Raw genomic sequence first — 24,464 nt, forward strand, 5'->3', positions numbered from 1 at the left:
TCAACTAATGCTATTGGTCGAGTCAGAGCTACACGTTCAGATTTCTTCGCCATCGCTAGGATAACCTTCTTAAACGAGTTAAGGATACCGACTTGTGCATGCGGTTCCACTGAAAGCCGTATCAAATGGTAAGAGTTGCTGAGCTATAAGATGAAAATCACCTTACGAAGTGTGCTAATGTGTCAGTAAAGAAAGTAAGAAAAGGTAGCTTTATACCTACGCGTCCTCGCTCTCGGTAGTTTGAAAGAATTGCAAAATGCGGCCCTAACATGCTGCAGATCTGCCTGGTCCCAGTGCAGATTGCGAATATATTATGTTAATTGGGGGAATGTTGGTGGTACGATATATTAAGCTGTTCAGTGTGCTCTAGTTGAAATGAGTGAGCATATTTCATGGGCGAATTACCCGTGACCAAGTCCCTCTATCGCGATGAGTTTTACTTTTCTCAGTGTTGCATCTCAAATCCGAATAAGGTGCGAAGCCACTCGCATATCATACTTTCCTTCACAGTTGACACGGACCTAATGAGAGCTAGTTTAGTTCGGCCGTCTGTGCACCCCTGTCTCGAAAATATGTGCTGTTTTTTTTTTTCTCACGGGTCTGTACATAGCTTTACTTTAGACATCCCTAGTAGCGTCCTTAGCTGCGCCGTCCCTATGTCGGTGGCCATGTCTCAGGAGTGTCTTCGTTTGATATCTACTAGTGCAAACCCGAAAATGACGCCGGTGGCTCCGTGATATGTCCATGCATGTTCTCAGAAACTCAGGTTGGCGTTCTGATGTTTAAGTAATTAAAACAGGCCACAACTGTAAGCACGACTGTTCGTTCCTTCTTACTGCCGAATGTTATGAGATTGCTTTCGGTGCACTTCTTGGCTTGGCAATCAAATAAAACTCTGTAACCAAGTTTTAAACTGTGGTCGCACAGCAATATACTGTAATTATTAAGTTCTGGCCTCCACAAAGAGCAATATGCTACAGCTTCTAAACACGCAAAATTTCAATGCTAGCTGTTGCTTTCTGGCTCGACGAATTGTTCCAAGAAATGATGCCTCTCTCTGTTATTTCTCAGCCACAACCGCTAATCATCATCATAATCTTTTCACCTTATCTTTTCTCAACCGCAGCAGAATCCATTCACCCTCACTTAATCCCAATTTCTCTGATAAAAAAGGTCACTAGATCTGATATCGTGTACACTTGGTAAGTGATGGTTTCAAGGTTATGAGAAAATTTACACAATATAATTTACTCTCAAAAGCTGGCAGAGCGACTGCCCCGAGTGGGTTCCTGACTTCAATCTCTGAACCAGGATGAATTTTTCTTTAATTGCTAAGTTCCGGTAAATGCTTCATCTTTTTCCTAGGGGGAAATATGGCTGCACTGGGGTGGACGCAAATAAGCAGTTGCTCCATTATTCTAATTCAGTTTTCAGTTTACTTGATTGGAACTCTAGGCGGGAAGTTTCTCGGAGGAAGTGTTTTCGGAGGGTGCGCCTTCGGACATATTCAGGTCGAGAAGAGCGCCCGCCATGTGGCAACGTTTCAAAATGTCACACACTTTGTGGAACATGGTGCCAATTTCATGTGTAATCATCTCCTTTATGCAGTAGCACAACGAATAGTGTCCTCTGTTTTGCGCTAATTTCAGGCCACCTCTGAGACGTCGATGGCACCTTCCATCCAGCCACCAGAAACGCAGTCTACTCCTGGCACTAGCCAACAAACGGCGACGGTATCCTCCTCGGAAGAGACAATGTCTCTGACTGCGGTCACGTCTGCGGATACGAAGGCATCTTCCACGGAAGAGACAACTACAGTGACTTCGGCAATGTCTACGGATGCGACGGAGCCTATGACCACGACTGAGGCGGAGACAGCACCCTCGTCAGAAACTACGCCAGAGACCACCACATCGGCTGAAATGACTACTCCAAAGCGTGAGAACTGGCCTCGTACATTTCCTTCGCTCAGATGCTTTATACGGCAGGAATTGCACAAGTCGTAAGGTGGAAGATACGCTGAGCCACATTTGGGCCAGCAAGAAAGAGGAAAAGAAGCCCCATCTTCATTCAAGCACAATGGCATTAGGTGTGGGCTGGACAGCGTACACACGAAACGCCGCGGTGTTTTTATTCAGCCCTGTAATTCTTGTAGAGACATGTACGCGAGTTAAGACACAAGAGTTACGGTAACAACATGACTACAGCCTGAAGTGAACAAGAAAATAGCATATCATCTTGTGTAAACCTAATATCCCAACGGTCGACTCAGAGCCACGCGCTATGTGCACGTTTAGGTCAATGTGTTACCAACGTTGGATGTGAACAATGCAGAAAATGTGATTTTATACAAGTACAATCATGGATAAAGTTCGGGGATGCGGTCGCGCGAAAAAAATTCTCTCTTCGCCTCGCGAGCCATTCGATTTTCATTTTTTTCAGCAGCTGGAGCACACATGCCCGCTTAAGCGTATTTTGTTTTCATTGACCTGGTTTATCTCACTATGCGGAAACAATTTTTCTTACGAATCCACATCTCGAAAACTTTTGTACATGACTTCGCACAGTAATGGCCAACAAATGGGCCATCCTATCTTCGTCAATGAGCTGCACGAGAAAGCAACAAACTGTTCGAAACCTGTGCCTCGGCGTCCATCTCCCTTAGGTAGCCGTTGGGAGAAAGTGAACATGCACGAATCAGTTGTTTCAGATATAAAATTTCAAGGATTTCGTCTGCGTGCATGTGTAGTTCGTTGAACTCTCCTCTGCTTAAAGATGCCGCAAAAACTCAATGTGGTTGCCAACTATTTGGTTATTTATGAGGGCCACTGTGAGAATTTGCCATGCCATGAGTGACGCCATCCGCCGTCAAGTGGCTCAAGTAGGATTGGTACATCAGAATCACAGTAAGAAGGTCGTTAAGCGCTATTCTCAATATGGCATATCTGGACAAGGTGGCGTTGGAAACAGCATCAATCCACGGGTGCGAAACCCCGCGCGTAGCAAAGTACAAATATCTAGGGTGTATTGACAGATCAAACACCACCTCATGAGGAACATCCCAGGACGAAAGGAAAAAGGAACGTGGCTCTATTGAAACGTGCAACGCTATGGGGATACAACCAATAACATCTAATACAAGGAGTGGGGGACGGTGTACATTCGTGCTTCGTTAACATGTATACATCGGCTCCCGAGCAAAATGGTCCATAAAGCGGTTTGTCGGCACGATCAAATTGCAAAAAATGAGAAATATGTATTAAGAAAAAAAAACACTTTAGTTTAAGGTCTGCTCCTGTGTAATGGGCAGTGAAGTTGTAATTAAATACCTTCAAGACAAAAAAAAAACATCGAAGAAGGATGCAGGACCAAGAGGAGACACACACAGACTGACGCTGGACTTACAACTCTCTCTCTCTTCTGTGTGAGCCTTCTCCTCTTCATGCGTCCTTTTACTGTTGTTTTTTTTTCTCTTGAACATTTATACTCGCCCAGCGCTCAACTTGGGCGTACCAAGCGGGCTATCCTGGCATTATCTTAATTACCATTGCTTGACGCCGCCTCTAGGCATTATAGAGTATCTGCTTTTACTGTTGCTCATATACCACGAACCAATACAGTACATATTTTGTAAGTCGGCTGAAAGCCGCAGAAGGCGGCTTTCAACGTGACGCAAACTACAGCTGTACAACATAGGATATCCTTCAGAGCGATTCACGAAGTGCAACAAATGTTGACGCGCCTCGATCGGCACCGCGACATTGGAATAATAATAATAATAATAATAATAATAATAATAATAATAATAATAATAATAATAATAATAATAATAATAATAATAATAATAATAATAATAATAATAATAATAACAATAATAATAATTGGTTTTGGGGAAATGAAAATGCCGCAGTATCTGTCTCATATATCGCTGGACACCTGAACCGCGCCGTTAGGGAAGAGATAAAGGAGGGAGTGAAAGAAGAAAGGAAGAATAGGTGCCGTTGTGGAGGGCTCCGGAATAATTTCGACCACCTGGGGATCTTTAACGTGCACTGACATCACACCGCACACGGGCGCCTTGGCGTTTTCCCTCCATAAAAACGCAGCCGCCGCGGTCGGGTTCGAACCCGGGACATTAGACAGCATGGAAGCTCAAAGCAGAGGAGTCATTGTAGCTTTCACACTTTCTTCCTTTGTTTCGCTGGTGTCCACTACTCAAATTAGTGGGAAGTATGCATCCGGTTAGGGAAGAGCAGATTTTTTTTGTAATCGCTGTTCATATTAGATGGCCCTTGAACGGAGTACTCAATAAACTTGCGCTGTGCCTGAGAAGTTAAAGACGCCGCTTGACGTATATCCTCAAAGAATAAGTTTTCAGGGCATTTCTTAAACGCTGATTTATCTATAGTCAAAAGTTTAATTTTAGCATCTACGGGCCTTTCCCTCTCCTCTGGTCACTTTTTGCACGCTGACGGTCCTCTGCCAGTGCCACCGCTGACGCGCGCATGAATTCCCCAGGGGGCGGAGGTTCCTGACCAACTGGCGCGACGCCGTTCACCGGCCGCGGACCATGGTAGCTGCGTGACGTCTAAAAGAGCCTAATCTATAGCCATCCCTTAACCGACGTAGGCAGATGCGCGGCACGGAGGGGAGCAAGAGTTTCAAAAGTTGCCGAAAAGGGCTTGCCAGTTTTTGACGCGAAAACCTTCACTATAGGTAAAGCAGTCGTCACGTAGGTCAGAGAATGACCTTGAACAACCTCCAGCCCAATCACGTTAGCCGTGCATGACCATATGTGGTACAGTTATGGTGTCGAACCCTAGACCCCTGACATCTACACATGACCTCTGGTTGACCTATGACCTTGAGTTGACCTTTGACCTTAAGAATATCTGATTGTGTGATGTGAAGCCACGTGATGACATCCGATGGTGGTATTGTAAGACCATGTGGTACTACGTCATAGCCACGTGGGCGTGTGTGTATATAAAGAACAGCGGTCGCGAGCGTGTAGCGGAGCTGTCATGGACGAGCCTCAGACGCTTGGCAAGCGTCCTTGCTTTTCGCTGAATTCCAGGGTTAGCCAAGTTAAGTGACTGCCAACTTTTTCGAACACGATTATGCGCTCTCTGCTGTGTGCGCAACTGTAACATTTGACGGAGGTTTCCGGACAACACAAATGTAGTGACTGACCGAGTTCGTGTGCTCTCTCCAGAAAGTGTTTCGGGGCCCTCCAACGCTAGGAGAATAATAGAATGCCATTATCTCTGCATTTCTGCGCGCTGCCCATTGCCTGGACTGCGAGTGTCCATATTAACGAGGCGAAAATAAATGACAAAAGTTTGGTGTCAGAATCACGGTTCATAATTAGAGTCGGCCATAGTAACATTTTTATTAACGGGGAATGACTCTAATAGTTCCGAAACTTACATTCGTGAGCGCGGTACGCTACCTTAAATCAGATCTCCTACTAAGATCTCCCATCAGTTCTCGTACAAATCAGATCTCCTACAAAGCAACTCTAACGAGGAGGATAAGTGTTGGTCATCACTTCAAACTCGGGAAGTTATGGTGTCGAAACCTAGACCCCTGACCTCGACACATGACCTCTGGTTGACTTTTGGCCTTGAGTTGACCTTTGACCTTAAGAATATCCGATGGGGTGATGTGAAGCCACGTGATGACATCCGATGGGGGTGCTGTAAGACCATGTTATACCACGTCATAACCACGTGGGAGCAAGAGTTTCAAAAAGTTGCCGGAAAGGGCTTGCCAGTTTTTGACGCGAAACCTTCACTATAGGTAAAGCTGTCGTCGCGTAGGTGAGAATGATCTTGAACGACCTTGAACCCAATCACGTTAGCCGTGCATGACCATATGTTGTACAGTTATGGTGTCACACCCTAGACCCCTGACCTCGACACTCTGGTCATGTCTCGAGGTCACGCGGTGGAGGAAAGGGAATAGAAAGCTTACGTCAGAGTACAAAAAGGTGACAATGGGGAAAACGAAGTTGCCGTGAGCATAGAAAAGCAGTTCATGGGAAGACGACTGCTAAGTGGACACGTTAAATGGAAAGAAGAGAACCCCTGCGTGAATTAGGAAACCGTAAGAGCTAAAGTCTGGAAGGAAGAGCTGCATTATAATTCCAGAGGCAGTGGCTTCCGTTTGAGGCTAGATCAGGATGCATTAAAAGGAGAAAATAAATAAGTAAGCATCAGGAAAATGATAATTGTGTAGCACGTTGGAACAGTGTAGAAAGCATTCAACACGTTCTGGTAAATTGTACAGCTATATATTGAGGTATCAAAGACATGGCCCCCCTTTCAAAAGCTTGGTGTTTTAGGCCTAACGAGGAGAAAAATCAATGCATCAGCAGTAGGGACGAGCAAGCATGGCTAGAGTACCGGTGTCATAATGAAAACTGAAAATCGGATTTTGGGGAATGGAAATGGCGCGGTATCTGTCTCGCATCTCGGCGGAGACCCGAACAGTGCCGTAAGAGAAGGGGTAAAGGAGGGAATGAATGAAGATAGGAATAAAGAGGTGCCATGGTAGAGGGCTCCGGAATAATTTCGACCTCCTAAGGATCTTAAACGTGCACTTATATCACACAGCACACGGGCGCCTTTGCATTTCGCCTCTATCGAAACGCTACCGCCACGGTCGGGTTCGAACCCGGGTACTCTGGATCAGTAGCCGAATGAAAAAAAAAAAACTCCACATATCGTCTGCGCTACAAATCACTACGCACGATATCACTCGCCACCACGTATGATTCTTAAAGTTTCCAATAAAATCTGTGTCACAAAAAACGCCTCATTTAGTCAGGAAGAGCACAGTATCAAGTGTTCTATTAGAAATGACTGAGTCACTTGGTCAGGAGAGCTGATCTGTTCCAAAATCGGGTAATTAAATAATTTTCATCTGTAATTCACTCTTACAGTACTCTGATAAAGGAGAGAGACGAACAGTTTCAGAAAAAGAACGTCTAAAGCAGAAGCAGAACTTAGTCCCCTTGATCTCTTCAATGCGACAACACCATCTCGCATCGCGCCATTCAGAAGAGCCTCATTACAGAACGAGCGCACAAAAATGAGATTAATGATAAAAGCATGAGCGGCGGAGGTCTTCCTGGTGGATACTAAATTACGCAATTGCTTGCTGGGAGTTTCCAACATGTTTAAGTTTCCTTACACACCTGTTAGAAAGACCACGTCCTCAAGAAGGCTCAAGTAGGCCCAGCACGCCAGCGAGTTACCTCCTTCAACGTGTAGTCAAGGCGAAATTGAGAGTGCATTGTAGGCGCTTCCGACGGTGTAAGTTGGATAGCCGAGGCTAAACGAAGGGTGGCGGTTAAATGCTGTTAGGAGAGAAATCAGCGCAGTGAAGAGAGTGCGCCGAGTTCACCTGACAAAATCATTTAAACCGCTTTGTACGCATGCCCCAAGCACCTCACAAAGTGTATTCCCTCTTGCTTCTGCCCGCAACAGGGCCGGGTCTGCATCGCTTCACCACCGTGTGCACAGTGAGCTACCTTCACGTTGGTCTCGTGATGCCCCCGGGAGAAGTCTGCAACTACATCTTCTACGATTCGCTCTACTTACGGCCCGAGGACACCTTCATGGGGACATTCACCAACGACTACCTCAAGCCCTTCTTCGACACAGCCAGGCAGAGCCCCACTGTCCGCTTCGGGTTCTCTGTGCACGCGCCGTAAGCCATCCCGTCCTACCGGCTTATGGATGACCTTTATTATCTCGAGAAATGAAGCTCTCCCGAGAAAAAAAAAATATGAACTAGTGTTCTGGACCAAAATTTCTGCGGGGGCGCCAGCCTCCATTTCTGTGCTAGTTGATGCAAAGGAATAATCAAAAATCAAGAGGACGCTTTAGCTCCGCCTTAAATGTAAAGTGGATAGCGCCTTCTCCTGCTTTCTCTTTTGTTTTTCTTTTGTTACACTGTCTTTTCATTCCGCGCAATTTCTCAGACTAATTAGCATATCTATATTGGTTTTATGTTTTTAATTAGTGTAACATCAGTACAAATCTCAAACACAAGTGACAAATTTATACACACCACAACGCGCTCACTAGGGTGTCGATCCAGCGACCCTTCGTTGCCAACGGCCCTTCATCGTCCTGCGTCAGTCGGAAAAAATCCCAAAAATTTCCAATGAAGGTACTGAATTTGAGGAGCGTTCAAATGAAGCTGAAATTCGCAAGGAGGTTTTTATAGTGGGTTTATTTCAGAATATACAAGTAACTCTTTAAAATAAATTAGCTAGAAATCGGGATCAAACCCAGGCCCGCTTTGTATCAGGCGGGCTATTCTAATCGAATTCCTAATCGATTAGGAAATCCCATTTCCTATTCCTAACCGAATTCTAGCTAGCTAAGTTTTATCCTGACCTGCACTACCTGCTTCCAAACTGTCTTCGCAAACCTTTCCACTTCATCTGTCCTCCTTAATCTCTGTCGCTTCGAATGCGTTTACCTTCTCCGAGTTCACTACATTTACGAAAGTGCCAACGGTGGTCTCATCTTCGCACACTATGCCCTGCCCTTTCTTGCTCACTCTCTCTTCTTGACCTCAGCTAGACTGTCATTACCACCAATTTCTTTCTTTACCTATTTGTGCGCTTTTGATTTCTGTTACTGCAGTATTGCTGCGCTGAGCTTGCTTTTCTGTTTTCGGGCAGCTGCAAAGGTCAAGGCTGGGTGAGGCCGCAAGAGTCATTCGATAAATAGCTCTAGTCACCTCCGTCGCGATGTAAATATTCCCGTCTCACTCCACGCAGGGCAGTCGATGGTTTCACCAACGAGATCCGGTCGGTCGATGGCAAGAAGCACTACAAGGACCACTGGCAGCACAACATCTACGGCTGGGGCTTTCTCAACATCCACGAGCTAATCGTGAAGAGCAACCCAGCGGTGGTCAAGTCGGCCCTCACTGTACTCAAGGTTCGCTGTCTGAACCGACGAATCTGTGCGCTTAAGCAATCAATCTAACAGTACGGATTTTTAGTTCGAAAAAGATCCACTCTTAAATATTTCAGCCGAATGAATTAATTTTACGGTTTTTTTTGTCCCGTCTTCGTTTTTTTTTTCATGACCACTCGATTTTGTACAGGCTTGTACAGTAAGAATTGCGACAAGCAAAACAAAGATGCATGCGTCCAGAGCAGTAGTTGCTTTGTGGGGTATTTATGCAATGGGAGAGTGCAGGGGTACTCCACACTCTGAATTTTCTTCTGGTGGTTTTCTTGTGCGCGTCTGCAGTGTGCAAGATTTGCATGTTTAAATATACATGTTTTACTCGCGTCTTTGTCCACTGTTTAGAGTCGTATAATTTTAAGCTTACGTCGAATGTTTCCCTTCCTCCCGGAAATTTTTTGAACTAAATGACTCGGACGTCAATAGTAGCCGCCATTCTCGAATAGCCTCAACACCACCACCCTCATGATGACACGCAGCTGTAGTCTTCGTTGCAGTGTAGAAGGCGGACAGGAAACATACAAGTTTTGATATCGGTTTATCACAATGGAGTTCTTCGCATTTTGAAGTTAAATCTTCATTTTACGCATGGGAGAGCTCTACTCTGTAGCTTGGGAATGTTAAGGTTGAACGGAATTCAAAAATCACTGTGTCAGGCTACGGAAACATGCTGCTTGCTCTTGGGTGCCGCTGGTGTGCGTCTCCGTTGCGGCCAACGTGCAGTGCAGAGCTTTGCGATTATAACACAACGTCTCGCAGGAGTTGGAAGAAATCGCGGTTGCGGAAAGCACGAATGCCTCCAGCATGGTCATCGGACTTTACTGCCGGCCTCAAACGACCTGTGATCAAGTGGCGGAATACATAAAGTGAGCGTTCAATGTTTCCATTTCTTCTGGTTCCAAGCAGTGCATGGGCACAGATGATCGTCGTCTCGGTGTTGTTTCGTTTATTATTTCTCAGCACATTTTATTTTACAGGCAAGCATGCCTTAAACGCCCGCGCATATTTCAAACGGTTTTGTCTGGCGTGTTTCCAAATTCCCTCTGGAGTTTGTGTCCGTGTCTCTGTCTGTATCTGCATGTAGCGGGTCGTAAGGAGCGTCTAGCGAAAGCTTTTCTGCTGTTTGGTATTCAATATTAATAATGTACTTGCAGGACCACATTCATTCCGGGAGGACTGGTGATTCTGGGACACTTATCTCACCGCGACAACAACATCACTGACTGCTTCATACTAGGGCCAACCTTAAAGACTACTAGGGGCAGGAAATATGAAAACGCGAGCTACGTGCATACCCTGGTGAGTTCTAGATCAACGCACTAAAAGAGAACAGGAGATATCTCTTCAAGGTTTAGTCGTGTTCTGTCATTTTAGTCCTCAGGCGAAGCCTTTAACTTCTAACAATCAGAGTGTCCGTCGCTTGTGAGGGCATGACTGGTCGCTTACCCGTGCCCAGTGTTGCAGGCTTCCTAGCGGAAGCGGGAATTCCTGTGTTAGCGCTCCATCACTTGTCATTCACGAGGATGAAAATGTTTCTAGATAATTTTCAAAATAGTTGATTCACTTTTGTACCCTCCATTGTAGTATCCTTGTCCTCACGCGCGTCATTTACCTCTTTGTTGTATTGTTTTTGTCTCCCCTTCCACCACGCCTTCTTTTTGGCTACACAGTAAGCCGGTCCTAAATTCAATAAACAGTTGCAAATAGCACCTGTCTCGTGTTATTCCTTGTCTGCGTGCTCCATCTGTGAGCTTCATCTACTCATGCTAGCGGAAGCAGGGGTGCGGAATGAGGTGTCTGGGCAAGCACTTCCCCATTTATTCTTTACATCTTGCATAAAATAGTTATTGGATCGCTGGACCTGTGTACCATTTTCTGTGTGTAGTCCCTCATCACCTTCACTTAGTTACCTCATGTAGAGCAAAAAGATTGACCGTGACGCTCTTTGGCTAACTTCTCCCTGTGACATATGATCTTTGATTAACTGGGAATCCCTACATATTATTATGATATACTGCAGCCCTGATTGTTCTGAAGGTATTCAGTCTAAACATGAATTAGCCGATATGGGCTGCAAAAGGGCATTAAGCTGTCCTCTTGCGTACGCTCCTTCAGGGGAAGGGTATTCTGCACAAGCCCTGGGGTAGATTTCCATCAGTAAAATACGGAATACTTATGCTTGGCAACGGAAACAAATTCTGTCTTCAAAACTTTCGATGTTCTAGCATTTTCGAAGATTTTAACCTACGTTTCAATGAACTCTGCTTGCTAACATCACGTCCTCTGGAGGTCCGAATCCTTCCTGGATCCTTCCATTGGTAACTGTATGAGGTTACTATGCTTTGAGGTGGGAAAATGCCTTCGTTGCAAAGAGTATACCCATTCCCTAAAAGGCTGTGCTCTGGAGGACATCTTACACCGTTTTTACTTTCAAATAAGCTAATTAATGATCGAAGAAGCTTTCTTCAACGTACATCCTTCCATAGGTTTACACCAGACACGTTTTTGCTGTTCATCAGAAGAAAAGTTGAAACTGGCTAGAATATGTGGTTGGCCTTCTCTCTGAACATGGCCAGAACTGGCAGCGGCTTTGGAAGGTTTGTGCTGTAATTTTGCCCCTTCTATTCGACATTCTGGTTCCTGCGTCGATGGGATTCTTTTACATCGGTACATTCCTTTTCTCGAAGGCGCCACTTTTACCGGAAGGGAAACAGTTCAGCGGAGTTCACTAGTTCCAAAATCCATAAAGTACTTTTTTAAGCAAGTAAATAGTGCTGCTTATTCAATCCTTTGTTTTCACAGCAGGATTCAATGACAGCGGTGAGGTATCTGCAAAAGACGCACGGCATCGACACCATGTACGCTCTGTCATTCACCATGGCGGGGCGTTGGTACCAGCCAAAGCACCCGGATATTCATTTCGACAAGGCAGGAAAGTTCCGCCCAGGGAACCTTTGCAAAACAGGAGTTTACTCCCAGAAAGCGTTTGTGCAAGAGGCAAGTCTCTTTTTTCTTGCTGCGTATACGAAATGCTTGTAGCATCTATTTCAGCGAAAATAATTGCAGTGATCTTGAGCGTTTGACGTTAAGTACGGTGAATTTACCGCACCATGGAGAAAGGTTAAAAATATACGAAATATAGTGCACTGAGGCGGTGTGGCATATCCTGAACGAAAGTTGCGAGCAAAGAGTGGTATGGAGGTAAAATAAATATATCGACAAAAACATAAGGGAGGCCAGAGAATTCTACATCAGCGGAGAGCTTTTTACCAGCATGTTTCCACTGTGACCGTCCCTAGTTGGCCCTGATGGACCGTAAAAAAACAGTTACGGCCTCAACTGTGAAAAGCACGCACAGCTTTTTTTTTTTCATTTCGGTAGATAAACTCTTCACGACAAGCTGGGGTTTGATAGAGCCAGATCACGAAAGTTCGCCGGTTGTCGCGACATCCGTGGGCATCAAGGTAAACTTTTTAAAGGTTGCAAAACTGTGGAGGTGCCTTATAACTGGGAGAGTACCTTGGATCCAAATATGTGCAGCAGACACAGTAACAAAAACGCATAGACATAGTATCACAGGTCGCAATGATGACACAAAAACAGGTCGTTGGAAGTACACGACACAAACGCGCGCAAAGCTCTCCAAAAGAGAAGTTTCAAGCTTGAACAAGCAGTGCACTCCAGCGCTTCTGGAAAATGACGATGATCAAGGACATTTTTTTATTTGCGGCTGCTCGGCTCCGCTCCCATCTGCTAGCCTCCGCAATATTGTCATAGCGAACAGCCAGATTTCAAAATAGCAGAGCTTCGCATTTCGAATTCTCAAAAAAAAAAAAACTTAAGCTATCTGTCCGTAGCTTCCATTTTTTCACACAAAATGACATCATCCAGTGATCATCAACACTTATCACCCTTTGGTCAAGTGACGCGTTAGTCGCAGTAAGAGCCTTGGTGACTGAAGATATTTATCATGTGACCTGTATTTTTAAATGGCTCGATCGTTGTGGGGAGATAACGTGACTTGCATGAAATCACGTCTTGATCACGTGAGCATGAACTATGACAATATAATTAGTTCTAAAACCGACTGCTTAGAATAACAGGTCGTGTGAGTTACTATTACCATGTGACCAATTAATTTTCAATGACTTGTGTGGCTCGCTCAATCTCGTCATTAACACCTTACTTTTACCGCTAACGTCATCACCCGTTCAACTCCTTACAGAAAGATGACTCCCTTTAGAGCTTACGCTGAAATGCGCCCATATAAGAACTCCCCTCAGATATTTCCTTTTCCTCGCGCCCACTTGCTTCCCTCCAATAGAATCTCTGCTTTTTCCCAGGTCTGCGACAACAGTTCCCTCACATACAAGTCGACATTTTACTACGCTGCGTATGACAGCACTGTATTCGCATTCGATAAGAATCATGGTTTTACGGTGACTCTTGACAACGCGGAATCCTTCAGAACAAAGGTGAGATGTCTTCACTTAGAAGGCTCCGAAGCAAACTCGCATTTTCCTTCTCCAATTCTTACCATCACCACGGCTCTCCAATCTTTTATACCACGACGCCGACAACAACTGGTTTTGTTGTAACGTGACTCGTCGATCGTGGGATGAATCGCCCTGAAATCTTCGGTAATTTGCACAGTCTTCTGCTGCACGATGTCATGAACCCGGTCGCCATGAATTCACGTCAACGCGGAAAGCGTCAGCCGTTATATCAAAGTAAAAAGTGCATTTCAGTGCCGTCCTCGCCTCCTGTAAGCTTCGCACATGTACTACTGTTGTGTCCAATGTGCTCCGCGGTAGCGGTAGCAGTGTGCACGTTATGCTAGGGACATTAGAGAGTTATAGCATAGCGCGATCCGCGAGCCGCTACCATGTTCCGCCTCCGCGAGATGCCACTGCGCGTGCGCAGTAAGCCCTGAGGGCGCCAGATGGCGCCACGTGCCAGCAAGCTGCGTGCGCGCTTGTAGCGTCGGGACCAATCAGCGCGTACACCGTGGTACCCCGCGGAAGAGAATTACGGTAGCACTCGCACTGTGCTATAACTCTCTATTTAGCATAGTGTCCACTATCATCTCTACCGGGCTAATGCGTGCCTCTCGCCGCCAGAATCAGCGCCTCAGCTACTGACAGCGCCAGTAAGAGAGTGGACGGGCAGATGGCGCAAGGTGCCTGCCAGTGGCGCCTCAGAACAGACGCATGCGAGCAGCAGTGTTGCGTCTGTGAAGTCTCCTGTGCCGCAGTTATCTGGAAAATTTGACATCATCGTGGTCATGTGAACACTGCACCGCAAAATAGCGTTACGAGTGGCGCGTGGAAAACAGTCACACAACTATGCTCCTTGCAAAAGCATATAAGGAACACTAACGAGCATATTGATAACTTTCCCGCGAGATTTATTGTTTAACACAAATGACGGGTGCCATCACAAGGGCTTAAGAGCGATACTTCCTTGAACGAGCACATATTCACGGAATCTCATCGTTGTGAGTTCCTATCGTTCCCTGACCTCTCAAGTACTTCGTGGATATGGCCGCATCTAGAAGACATTTATTAAGGTATGTTGTGTAGTAAAACACTAACCTTCCACACCACTAGCTGCGTCGTGCACATACTCGAGGTTACAGTGATTCCACTGTAAGCGCAGTTCGATCAGTGGCCAGTGCCTTGCGAAAATTTCAAACCTTACTTACCAAATTTCAACTGGCATCTTGTCATATCTTTTTCCGAATTGGTTGCTTGATAAAATATTCCATCCCAAACCCTACCTGCTTACCTGCCTCTTAGCATTTTATGACGTTTCTCGATTACTCGCAATCCGCACTAATGCGACGTGTTGTCAAGACTGGCGCAGGTAATATATACCCATTAGATTTTGATATATAGCAATTATCCTTGATTATACCCTTCGAGGTCCAGAAACCATCACGTAAGGCGGATAAAATCTGTGGGGACGCTCAGTGATCTTGATGCAATACTTGTTTGGGCGAGTTGGTTAATCAGGGGGGTGGAATGCGATAGCATCATATTTCACATATGTGGAAACTTCTGTTTAACTTCTGTGTGTTTTGCACCAGCTTCTTTGCCCATCAACCGCCATATTAGAACTTCTAGCTGCAGTGGCAAGTATCCGCTGTGCGATCACGGGGTCGACATTTGCATATATCAAATTTTGAGAGATTTTTTTTCTTATCTTGATATCCTTAACACCGGGCGGTAAGAGACCAGAAGCGGGCAGGCAAACGCGGGTTAAGAGTGTTCACCAGTGACAGTGTCCTTAGGAAATACATGGTTACTTTCAAAAGCTGTAGCGTGCCTAAAAATGGCTCGATTTTCATGATATCTGTGGCAGCGTTTTCTTCTTTAATGAATGGAAAAAATTTTGCAGACAGATATTATTTTTAAGTTTCGATTTTTTTCAATTCAGAGGTAAATATCCAGAAAAATTGCACGTTTAGATATGTCGGTCTTTTATGTCATTTCGTGAAAAAACTAAGCCAAATAACAGAATTTAGTCCGCAACATTTCCTCCCTTTTACTTTCTTGATTGTCAAGCCACAATTTTCATTCATATCGAGCTTAGTATTTGCGTTTTACAGGCTCTGAAAGTTGTGTATGTATTTTCCGAGGGGATTTGAAATTCGCGCCAAATTTTACTAGCGCGATGTGGCTCCATCTGGCGTCAGAATATTTTGTCGCTGCTACACTCTACCGTCAGCCTCTTGGTTTTCTGTGTTCGTGCGCGCAGGTCTTACTCAGAACGCTCTTTCTTTCCTTTTTTTCTTGCTTGGGGTGTATTGGGAAAGGATTTCTGCGTTTCTTTTTTGCTCGAGCTCTTGGTGCCGAAAGGAAGTGGAATGCAAGGCCACATCCAACCCCCCCCCCCCCCCCCCCCCCCTATTTTCTCCGGGCAGCCACACAATAAGGCATTGTTAGTGCCAAAACACAGGATGGGGGCTCCCTATTCAGGACAGTGCGGGAGAACAGCATTGTTCCTTGCCCAGCCCAAGGGCGCAGCGACCCAGGTGTCGATACAAGTCAAGAATAAAGCTGCAAATATTCTTCATAGGAGGGCCTCGAGCCTATAGCAGCCGGCGCTTACATGAACCCACACACCTGGTTGTTTGAAAACCGGTACTGGTACGCACGCCGAGCCGGGAGTCGACGGGTCGGGTCCAGTCAATTCCGCCGCAAGGGGTAGGTGACACAACTGGACCCTGAACCGATGTGCTTGTAAACGCTGTTGGGTCGAAAAGTAGGGTTATTGAGAAGGAAGGGGATCAACGCGAACTTGCTTTCCAAGTGCGCCGTCGCACCTCCGACACAGCGATGGCGTGCCTCAATCTTGGAGGCTGCTACTGCTTGCTCGACGCTTGGTGTCGCTACAGCTGAACCGGTCTCGAATCGCTAAAATCGAGTTCATGTAAACACGCAGTGGTTGAGTTCGATTGACCATGCTTAACCCGACCCCCGAATCTACCCGACGCTACCGGGTTCATGTAAACGGGGCTAATGGCTCAGACTGATTGTCATGACGTAGCGATCAACCTTTTTTCACTGAGGCACTTGCCAATCACCTGCGATTTCACGCTATACTCGCGGACAACTATGCATGCCAGTGCAACAGCCCACATCAAGGGGAGAAAGGACCGTCTCCTTCCTTTTCCTGCTCAGCCCCTGCTGCACTGCAACTGCGACGTCATGAGAACCGGTCGAAGCCAACGTTCGCCTCTGGCTCCAAGCTAGCTGAAAACCAGAATGTGTCGAATCAGCATCGGAACATCGGTTCTCTAACAAATCTTTGGTCGAGCGTCGCACTTTTCCCCCAATTCTCCTCGCGACCAGGCATATCTATGCCAGAATATTCGCGTTATCAGTGCAGGTGCTGCCCACTGTACACGGGTAAGCATGGTTGCACCTTATCTGCAGAAAGGAGCTCGCGGATTTCCGAGTCCCCTACTCAAGAATAGACATCTCCGTGGCGTAAATAACGTGATGTCAAACGTTCATGGACTGGCTGGCCAAATCATCCAGTTTTGCTTCTGAACAGGTCTCGCATGTGTCAAGCGTTTCCCAACCGTCTTTATTCTCCCAATTAGATACGCCTCGGTATACGCCACACCTAGTCGCACCTCCTTCACTACGCTTCCAAAAGTCGCACATTTCAATCATAAAAACGCTCGGAAGGGGCGCTATATAAATACATATATAACATATATAATACATAAAAGTATATAATATATAAAATATATAAAATAACATAAAAAAGCAGAGCTCATAAGGAGACTTTTTCGGAAACCATAGTAGGTGTGGAATTTTCGCTTTCAAACCCCTGATGTCATGGCAATTCAGATGCGCTGCCGTTTTTGTGTTCAGAAAGAGCACTCGCAGTTGGCGTGGTTGCAGCGCCCATCTTTTTTTCTATTAAATTGCAATTTTTATTATTTTTTCAAATAAACCACTAATAGCAACTTTGTCCACAATAGTTGGAAGTCGCTTGTGCAATGACGAAATTTGCGTTCAAAGTCACCACGAACAGCAACAGAACGATCTCAGTGCTTTTGCAAACCACACATCTCACCCTTTTACCCAAGTTTGATTTTTCCATTGTGAAATTATGAGCAGTGGACAGGAAACGAATTATTTCAGCAGTAGTTTAGTTACTGAAGTGAATATCGCCCATAAATAAACTGAAGAATTCCGCGACGCCGGTAGCAACAAACGTGCTCAGTGGTCATCTAAGAGGAACCTTCAAGATAAGGCGCTAAAAAGTACAACAACCAAGAATAATGTCGAAATAGTTGCGCCTGGCTGCATTCCTTCTAGATAACGCTGATCGCATCTCGCATAACAAAGTGATTTTCCCGCGAGCCGACGGTTTTGAACTCGACCAAACAAGTAGTACAACAGTTTCGCGGCATTCCTTTTGTCAAATAAGCATCGGCCGAATGCTTAAACAAAAAGTAAGGTCAACAGCAGCAAACACAATGCAAAATAAACGCTGGCAACGTAAACAATGAGAGCGCAAAAAGCTTTTCACAGAGGCCGCGTCGTCGAATCGGCGTCCACACTCGTACACGGTCGCCACGCTTGTATTCCGTGTGGCGACGGAGGAATACGCGGAATATGGAATAGCCGGCCAAAGTGCGGAAGGGGAGGTGTTCCCAAGGTGTGTCAAAAGATGACTCACACTCATCTGTTCTGGCTAGGCTAAACCAACACTGCTTCTAACTGCAGGCTGTATACCCCACCCTATCATTGTAAATGTTTTTTTCGCAGAAATGATGCCAGGGAGATTAGGGGGACCCAAACCGGAAAACCTACTTTTTCTTGTGGCAGCTAAGTTGTGGGTTACTGGAAAAAGGTCCATTCTGTTACCACCACCCCTTGAGACGAGTAATTCTTTTGTGCTTCGGTCTCCCTGCTTTGGCAGGATATACACAGAAAGTTCTCGGCCCTACTTCTTGTTCGCGGAAGAACTAATACTTTCTTGTCGCGGTCGAGGAAATCTCGCAGTAGAATTTAAACACCTGGAGGGGTAATAGAAGATCTGTCCTTTTATTGGTACTTAAGTGCTGCCATCTATTGACAGAAAAAGTTCAAATCTGAGTTGCCTCGTAGCTGGTGAGCCTTCTTAATGACATCCTAGTAGATATCAAGAGGAATAGATGGGCTTGGACAGGGCACGTAATGCGAAGGCAAGATAACCGCTGGTCCTTAAGGATAACGGAGTGGATTGCAAGAGAAGGCAAGCGCAGCAGAAGGCGGCAGAAAGTTAGGTGGGCGGGCGTGATTATGAAGTTTGCGGACTTACGGTGGGCGCAGCTGGCAAAGGGATGGGTCAATTGGAAAGCCATGAGAGAGGTCTTTGCCCTGCAGTGGGCTTATTCAATCCGATCATGATGAAAATATCCTCCAATGGGAACTCTAACGCTAAGCTGCTATCGAAAAAGTAGGTTGCTCACAATCTGGAGGGCAGGCTGGGATGACGTCACAAAGCCACGCGGCCTCTCTAGACCACTCGTTAATTTCCGCCTGCAACGGTGGGCACGTTTCGCACAAACCGGTGCACGGCGAGCATGTTGTGATGGCGTCACAAGGTCACAGAACTCTCTCGACCAATCAGGGTGGTCCATAAGCGCAAGTTCGAACGACATCACAAGTTCGCGTGACCCTTCTGCACCAGTCAGTGAATTTCGTGACATCGGACGGCGGATTTTACTCCTAACTTGAACTGTAATGCTGTCGAATTTAAAACCATATGTAATTACTCATGAGACACGGGAAAAAGTATTCTGATATCACCTAACATTAATAATCCTATTTTATTTGTCATTATGTTGTATTATTCCGGTCTTTTTTTTTCTACAATGCTTCGGGATTTTATTGTAAAACAATGGCACTCTGCCGCTTCCTGTCGCAGATTTGCATTACCTGGGAAAACAACACGGACCTTCTGGTCGGGCTCGCGGTCTACGACGCAAACTACGACGGCGCGGCCAAGAACTGCGGCCCCTACAAAGGGGCCGCCTGGGATTTTCTCCAACGTTTCGGCAGAGCCCGAGATTTGCTCAATATTTGGGCAGACAAGAAAGTTGGAAACTTCTCGGGAACGTGCTACTCGCGTACGTATACGTGCATGCGACGTATAAACGAGATGAACGCGAAGGCAAAAAATTCACCGCGATCGTGGGACTTCTGGTTGACAAAGATTTCGGGACACGGGTACGAAAGAAGAGATGAGAAAAAAATTTGGAGGGGACACACTTCAGCTCCACATTATGGATGTGAAGGGATTGCGTAGTCAGTTAACTCTCATATATGCAGAAGGTCATTCTTCGCATTACATTCATAGATCCCTGAAGCAGTTATCATACCTCTCCTGGCGCTGTGGTGCAGCGGTTAAGCGGTGCACCACAACCCTGCGATGGCAGACGCTCCAAGCGGTTGACCTTGTGCGGCCCAGGTTGCATTTACCGAGCGACCAATGATTAATTTAACTGCCACAGCCAGGGTGGCCAGTCGGCTGACTCTCCGGGAGGCAGATGTTATTCCGCCTCAAGGCCACGTGACCTAGGTAGCCCACCTGACTCCTAGGTTGCTGTCTGGGCAGCACCTGCCAGTGTCATGCCCGTGATTTTTCACTCACAACGCCAACGCCGGATTTTCTGGAGAAAGGGACCTTTAACGTTGTCGCGTTAAATGTTGCGATGGCCATGCACTCACTAAAGGCTGGGTGACCTATAAGTGTAGAAAATGCATTCAGACTGATTGCCCATAAAAAAAACATAGAATAAATATATTGGATTCAGAGTATCTGTCAAGTTGTCTAGCAATTCCTCCCCTTATCCACCTTATCCACGTTTTTTGAAGATCGCCTGCTTAACACGATACAATCTTCCTAATATTGACGGTGCCCTAAATGCGCTCTTAAATTAATTGGATTAAGTCGGCATAAGTGGAATGAAGAACACTCATGGGTGGGCATGGACTGTGGGGGACAGAAGTTCCCGGGACGCGAGTTCTTGAAAAAACATATATTGAAGCTCCACCTTGCTGTCGAGTCTCCTGATATTGATTTGGTTTATGCGGGTTTAACGTCCCAAAGAGACTCAGGTTATGGGCGACGCTGTAGTGAAGGGCTCCGGATATTGCGACCACCTGGGAATACCTTAACGTGCACTGGCATCGCATAGTACGCGAGCCTCTAGAATTTCGCCTCGATCGAAATTCGACCGCCGTGGCCGGGGTGGAACCCGCGTCTTTCGGGTCAGCAGCCAAGCGCAATAACCACTCAGCCACCGTGGCGGCTCTCCTCATATTGTTACCAGAGCAAGAAGCATTTACGCCTTTAATGCCTTCATACAATATCGGGCGACTGGTAATTGCTGGAACGCTCTGCAGTTACGTTGACTGTTAATAACTCCGTATAACACAAATTCTTTCACGAAAAGACGCATACATCATGATATATCAGTTAGGAAGGTTATTCATGTGAATTATAAACAGTAATGGACCCCAGACGGGTTCCTAAGGCACCCCTGAGGTTGCATCACCCACATGCGACTGTTGCAAGTTAATAACGCTCTGACACCTAATGCTTAATTATTCTTTTATCCAACTAATAACTTTCTGATTTGTGTTGCAGGAGGGTAACATTTTCATTAACGAATTTGAGAATGTCAAAAGCATTTCTAAAGTCTAAGAACATTTTATCAATAGAACATCCCTAACGCAGTGTGCTTGCTAAGTAATGCACCAATTCGGTAAGCTGGGTGACACGCGAGTGGTTTCTACGGAAACCACGTTGATGGTTGTTTAATAATGAGTGTACACTAGCATGACTCATATGATTAGTATAAAACACATGCTCTAAATCTTAAATATAACACCACTTAAAGACACTGGCCGATAGTTTGGAAAATATCTGGGTCCCTATATATATATATATATATATATATATATATAGCAGACAAACAAATGAAATGAGGGGCTCGTTTGACAAACATATTAAGGAAACAAACAGTCACCGAAAACCCAGGTGCATAGGGGAATTTTTTCTTTTTTTTATATTTCTAGTGCCAATCAATTGCCTTTAAAGAAAATTATTTATAAACCAGCAGAAAAAACAACTATGCCGCCGGTGGGATCCGAACCCACGGCCTCCGAATATCGCGTCCGGTGTTCTTACCAACTGAGCTACGGCGACGGCTGTCCAATCTACTGCTTTCGTGGGTATTTATGTTTACTGCGTGTAAGCGAGCCTTGAGAGTGTTAAGAGTGTTCGCTGGTGAACACTCTCAATGTTCGCTTACACGCAAAAACATAAATACCCACGAAAGCAGCAGATTGGACAGCCGTCGCTGCAGCTCAGTTGGTAAGAGCACCGGACGCGATATTCGGAGGTCGTGGGTTCGGATCCCACCGGCGGCATGGTTGTTTTTTCTGCTGCTTTATATATATATATATATATATATATATATATATATATATATATATATATATATATATATATATATATATATATATATATATATATATATATATATATACGCACAATATTCGCACGTTTCCAATCCTCAGGTAAAGAGCTGCCCTCTAATGACCTAGTGGAAAGAATCCGCGGACACCCTGGCAAAAAAAACAACCAGACGGGAATAGAACTGTAGGCAAACCGTCTGGTTCAGTGGAACATGCTTAAACTATAGCAAGAGCGACGAAATTCCTCGGCGGTCAAACACGCCGTTCACCATGGGTTTCATACTGCTTAGTGCCGGGCGGAAAATTGATAAGGCTATTGCTTCCAGCAGGAGAAAACGCTGAGATAAAAAAAACGCGTTCAAGCACTTTGACTTTTCCAGATTATCGTGACTGATAATTCTTTATGTTCAGGCGGTGGGACGGACCACTCATCCTTCCTGCTTCTTTTATTGTACTGCCTAAATTCTTCAAGGCGATCTTCCATGCGCACCTCGAAGGACTGAAAGCACGCGGAATTTGACCGTTTTAACCGAAACGTTCATATCTTTTTCTAGCTTTCTTTAACTTATTCTTGCCTTTTTGCGATATATTTTTTTTGAAGCGTGCATATACCTGCTGTCATTTTTCAACTATTCTCCGCATCACTTTTGTAAAGCATAATTTGCCTATGCTGCGGCTTTTTCTCATCACACTTGAAGGCATATGTAGTTCTCCAAAATGCAAGGGATTGTCTTTCAGTGCACACCACAATTCTTGTGCGCTGAGTGGCGCAGATAACATCTCAATACATCATTATAGAAATCTGATGCTCCTGCTAATCGAGAACTGTAAATGCTCCGATCGCCACAATTGTCAAGATTAATATTGGGGCAGTTCATTTCCACCAAAATCCAACTGCAATCACTGATAGCAGGCAACATGAGGGCAGACAGAGCTCTAGAAGGGTGATTCATCAAAATGAATCCAATGCATTATTACCACGTGTTCGGTGCAGGCCTCATTGGGATAGACTCAATGAATTACATTTCTTTGCCTAATGTAGTAGTAGTGGAACCCCTGAAACAGTTTCCGAGGGCCAGTATGTTTTCGGGAATGTTGAAATCTCGTCCGATAACTAAGCGGTTAGGTTTCAATCGTGTCAGTCAAGTCACTAAAGCTTTAAGACGACTTCCAGCAAATGGCTTCGCCGCTTTCTTCGGCGCTTTGATTGATGCATGAGCACCTTGCGACACCTTGAGGTAGCAGTCCACTTCGACGTATTCTATCAAGCTGCAGCGTTACGACCCTTAGCATGAATGACGTCGGGGAGGTACATATTGCTTGTAAAGTACTTTAGAGCTTATCGAATAAACATAACTAACAAACTCAAGTTCTTCCGCAACATAACACACAAATGACCATCGCAAGACAACAGAAAATACGAACTGCAACGATGCAAACACTTGAAAATGCAAGAAATACGCGTCATCTGTTTTCATCAACTATTATCTTATCCTACCAGTTTTTTGTTGGGTGCTATTTAGGAAGTTGATAATGCTGTTTTAATAGCCTGAGTCCCAGACTTTTCTGTGAGCCCAAATAAAGGTGCACTCAAACTTGGCCCTTTCGGCCAGTGCGAAAATCACTTTCCAAAGCTTCGGTGCTATTATTTCTGCAAATTCGGGCGCACGGCTCGAATGAAATCTTCCTTTCATCTCCAGCTGTCGGCCTTACTAAGAGAACAATTTATGGTAGGATAAGTAAAGCTATCCAGTTAGCAGTACAGAGAGAAGTTGAGCAGAAATTTTACCTTAAATTCACCTTTTCTGTGCTCAAACGCACGAGAAACATGAATTTTTACACTACGAAATGCAGGCATTGTTTCCTGACAGCTGCAGACTGCCAATGTAATACTAGACGGACTGCACCACGCCCTCAGCAAGTATCACATTTAATGCTTTATCCAGAACCGAATGTTGCAATACCTTGCAGCACCGTTCTTGCCGGCACTCTTTAGAACATGCACAACTCCCGTGAAATCAGACAGAGGCTTTCTTACGTTTTAGGCAGACCACGTTGACGTGCACCGGCTGCTCATGTTCCCAGGTGGTCGAATCCGTAAGCAGTACTTCTCACAACGTGCTGCACTTCAGGCACAAACTACACGATGATCCCGCACAGTGAACATACTGCTCCGTTTTTGGCACATAACTCGTACGGTCGCCACACACGCTGAGTATCTTCGTCAATGCCGTCGGAGTAGCCACATCACCGCCAGCTTCACAAGCAATTCGCCTAACGTGGTCCATGCGCGTCGCATAATGTTCTTCACATAGGTAGGCGACTCCGATGGTTTCAAAATAACTAATGCAACCTAAAAACACCACACTTCGCATCGCCACAGCACAAAGTAGAGTCGAAAACCATCCAGCAGCAGCAGCTGCATCCTCCGGCGCGAGTGGCCATCTTGCTGTCCCGTGACTGAGGCGATATCGCG

General features: G+C 45.5%; 1 protein-coding gene across 1 annotated transcript; it reads left to right on the forward strand.

Annotated features, from left to right (window-relative positions):
• The first annotated feature begins 1,662 nt into the window (after positions 1-1,662).
• LOC144110885 (uncharacterized) lies at positions 1,663-24,452 on the forward strand. Its single transcript, XM_077643952.1, has 7 exons — positions 1,663-1,938; positions 7,494-7,716; positions 8,801-8,963; positions 9,756-9,862; positions 10,151-10,295; positions 11,799-11,993; positions 24,372-24,452. The coding sequence occupies exons 1-7, from the start codon at positions 1,668-1,670 to the stop codon at positions 24,450-24,452; spliced, it is 1,185 nt and encodes a 394-aa protein (XP_077500078.1). The 5' UTR covers positions 1,663-1,667.
• Positions 24,453-24,464: the final 12 nt, after the last annotated feature.

The sequence above is a fragment of the Amblyomma americanum genome, chromosome 11 (assembly GCF_052857255.1).
Source record: "Amblyomma americanum isolate KBUSLIRL-KWMA chromosome 11, ASM5285725v1, whole genome shotgun sequence".
NCBI lineage: Eukaryota > Metazoa > Arthropoda > Arachnida > Ixodida > Ixodidae > Amblyomma > Amblyomma americanum.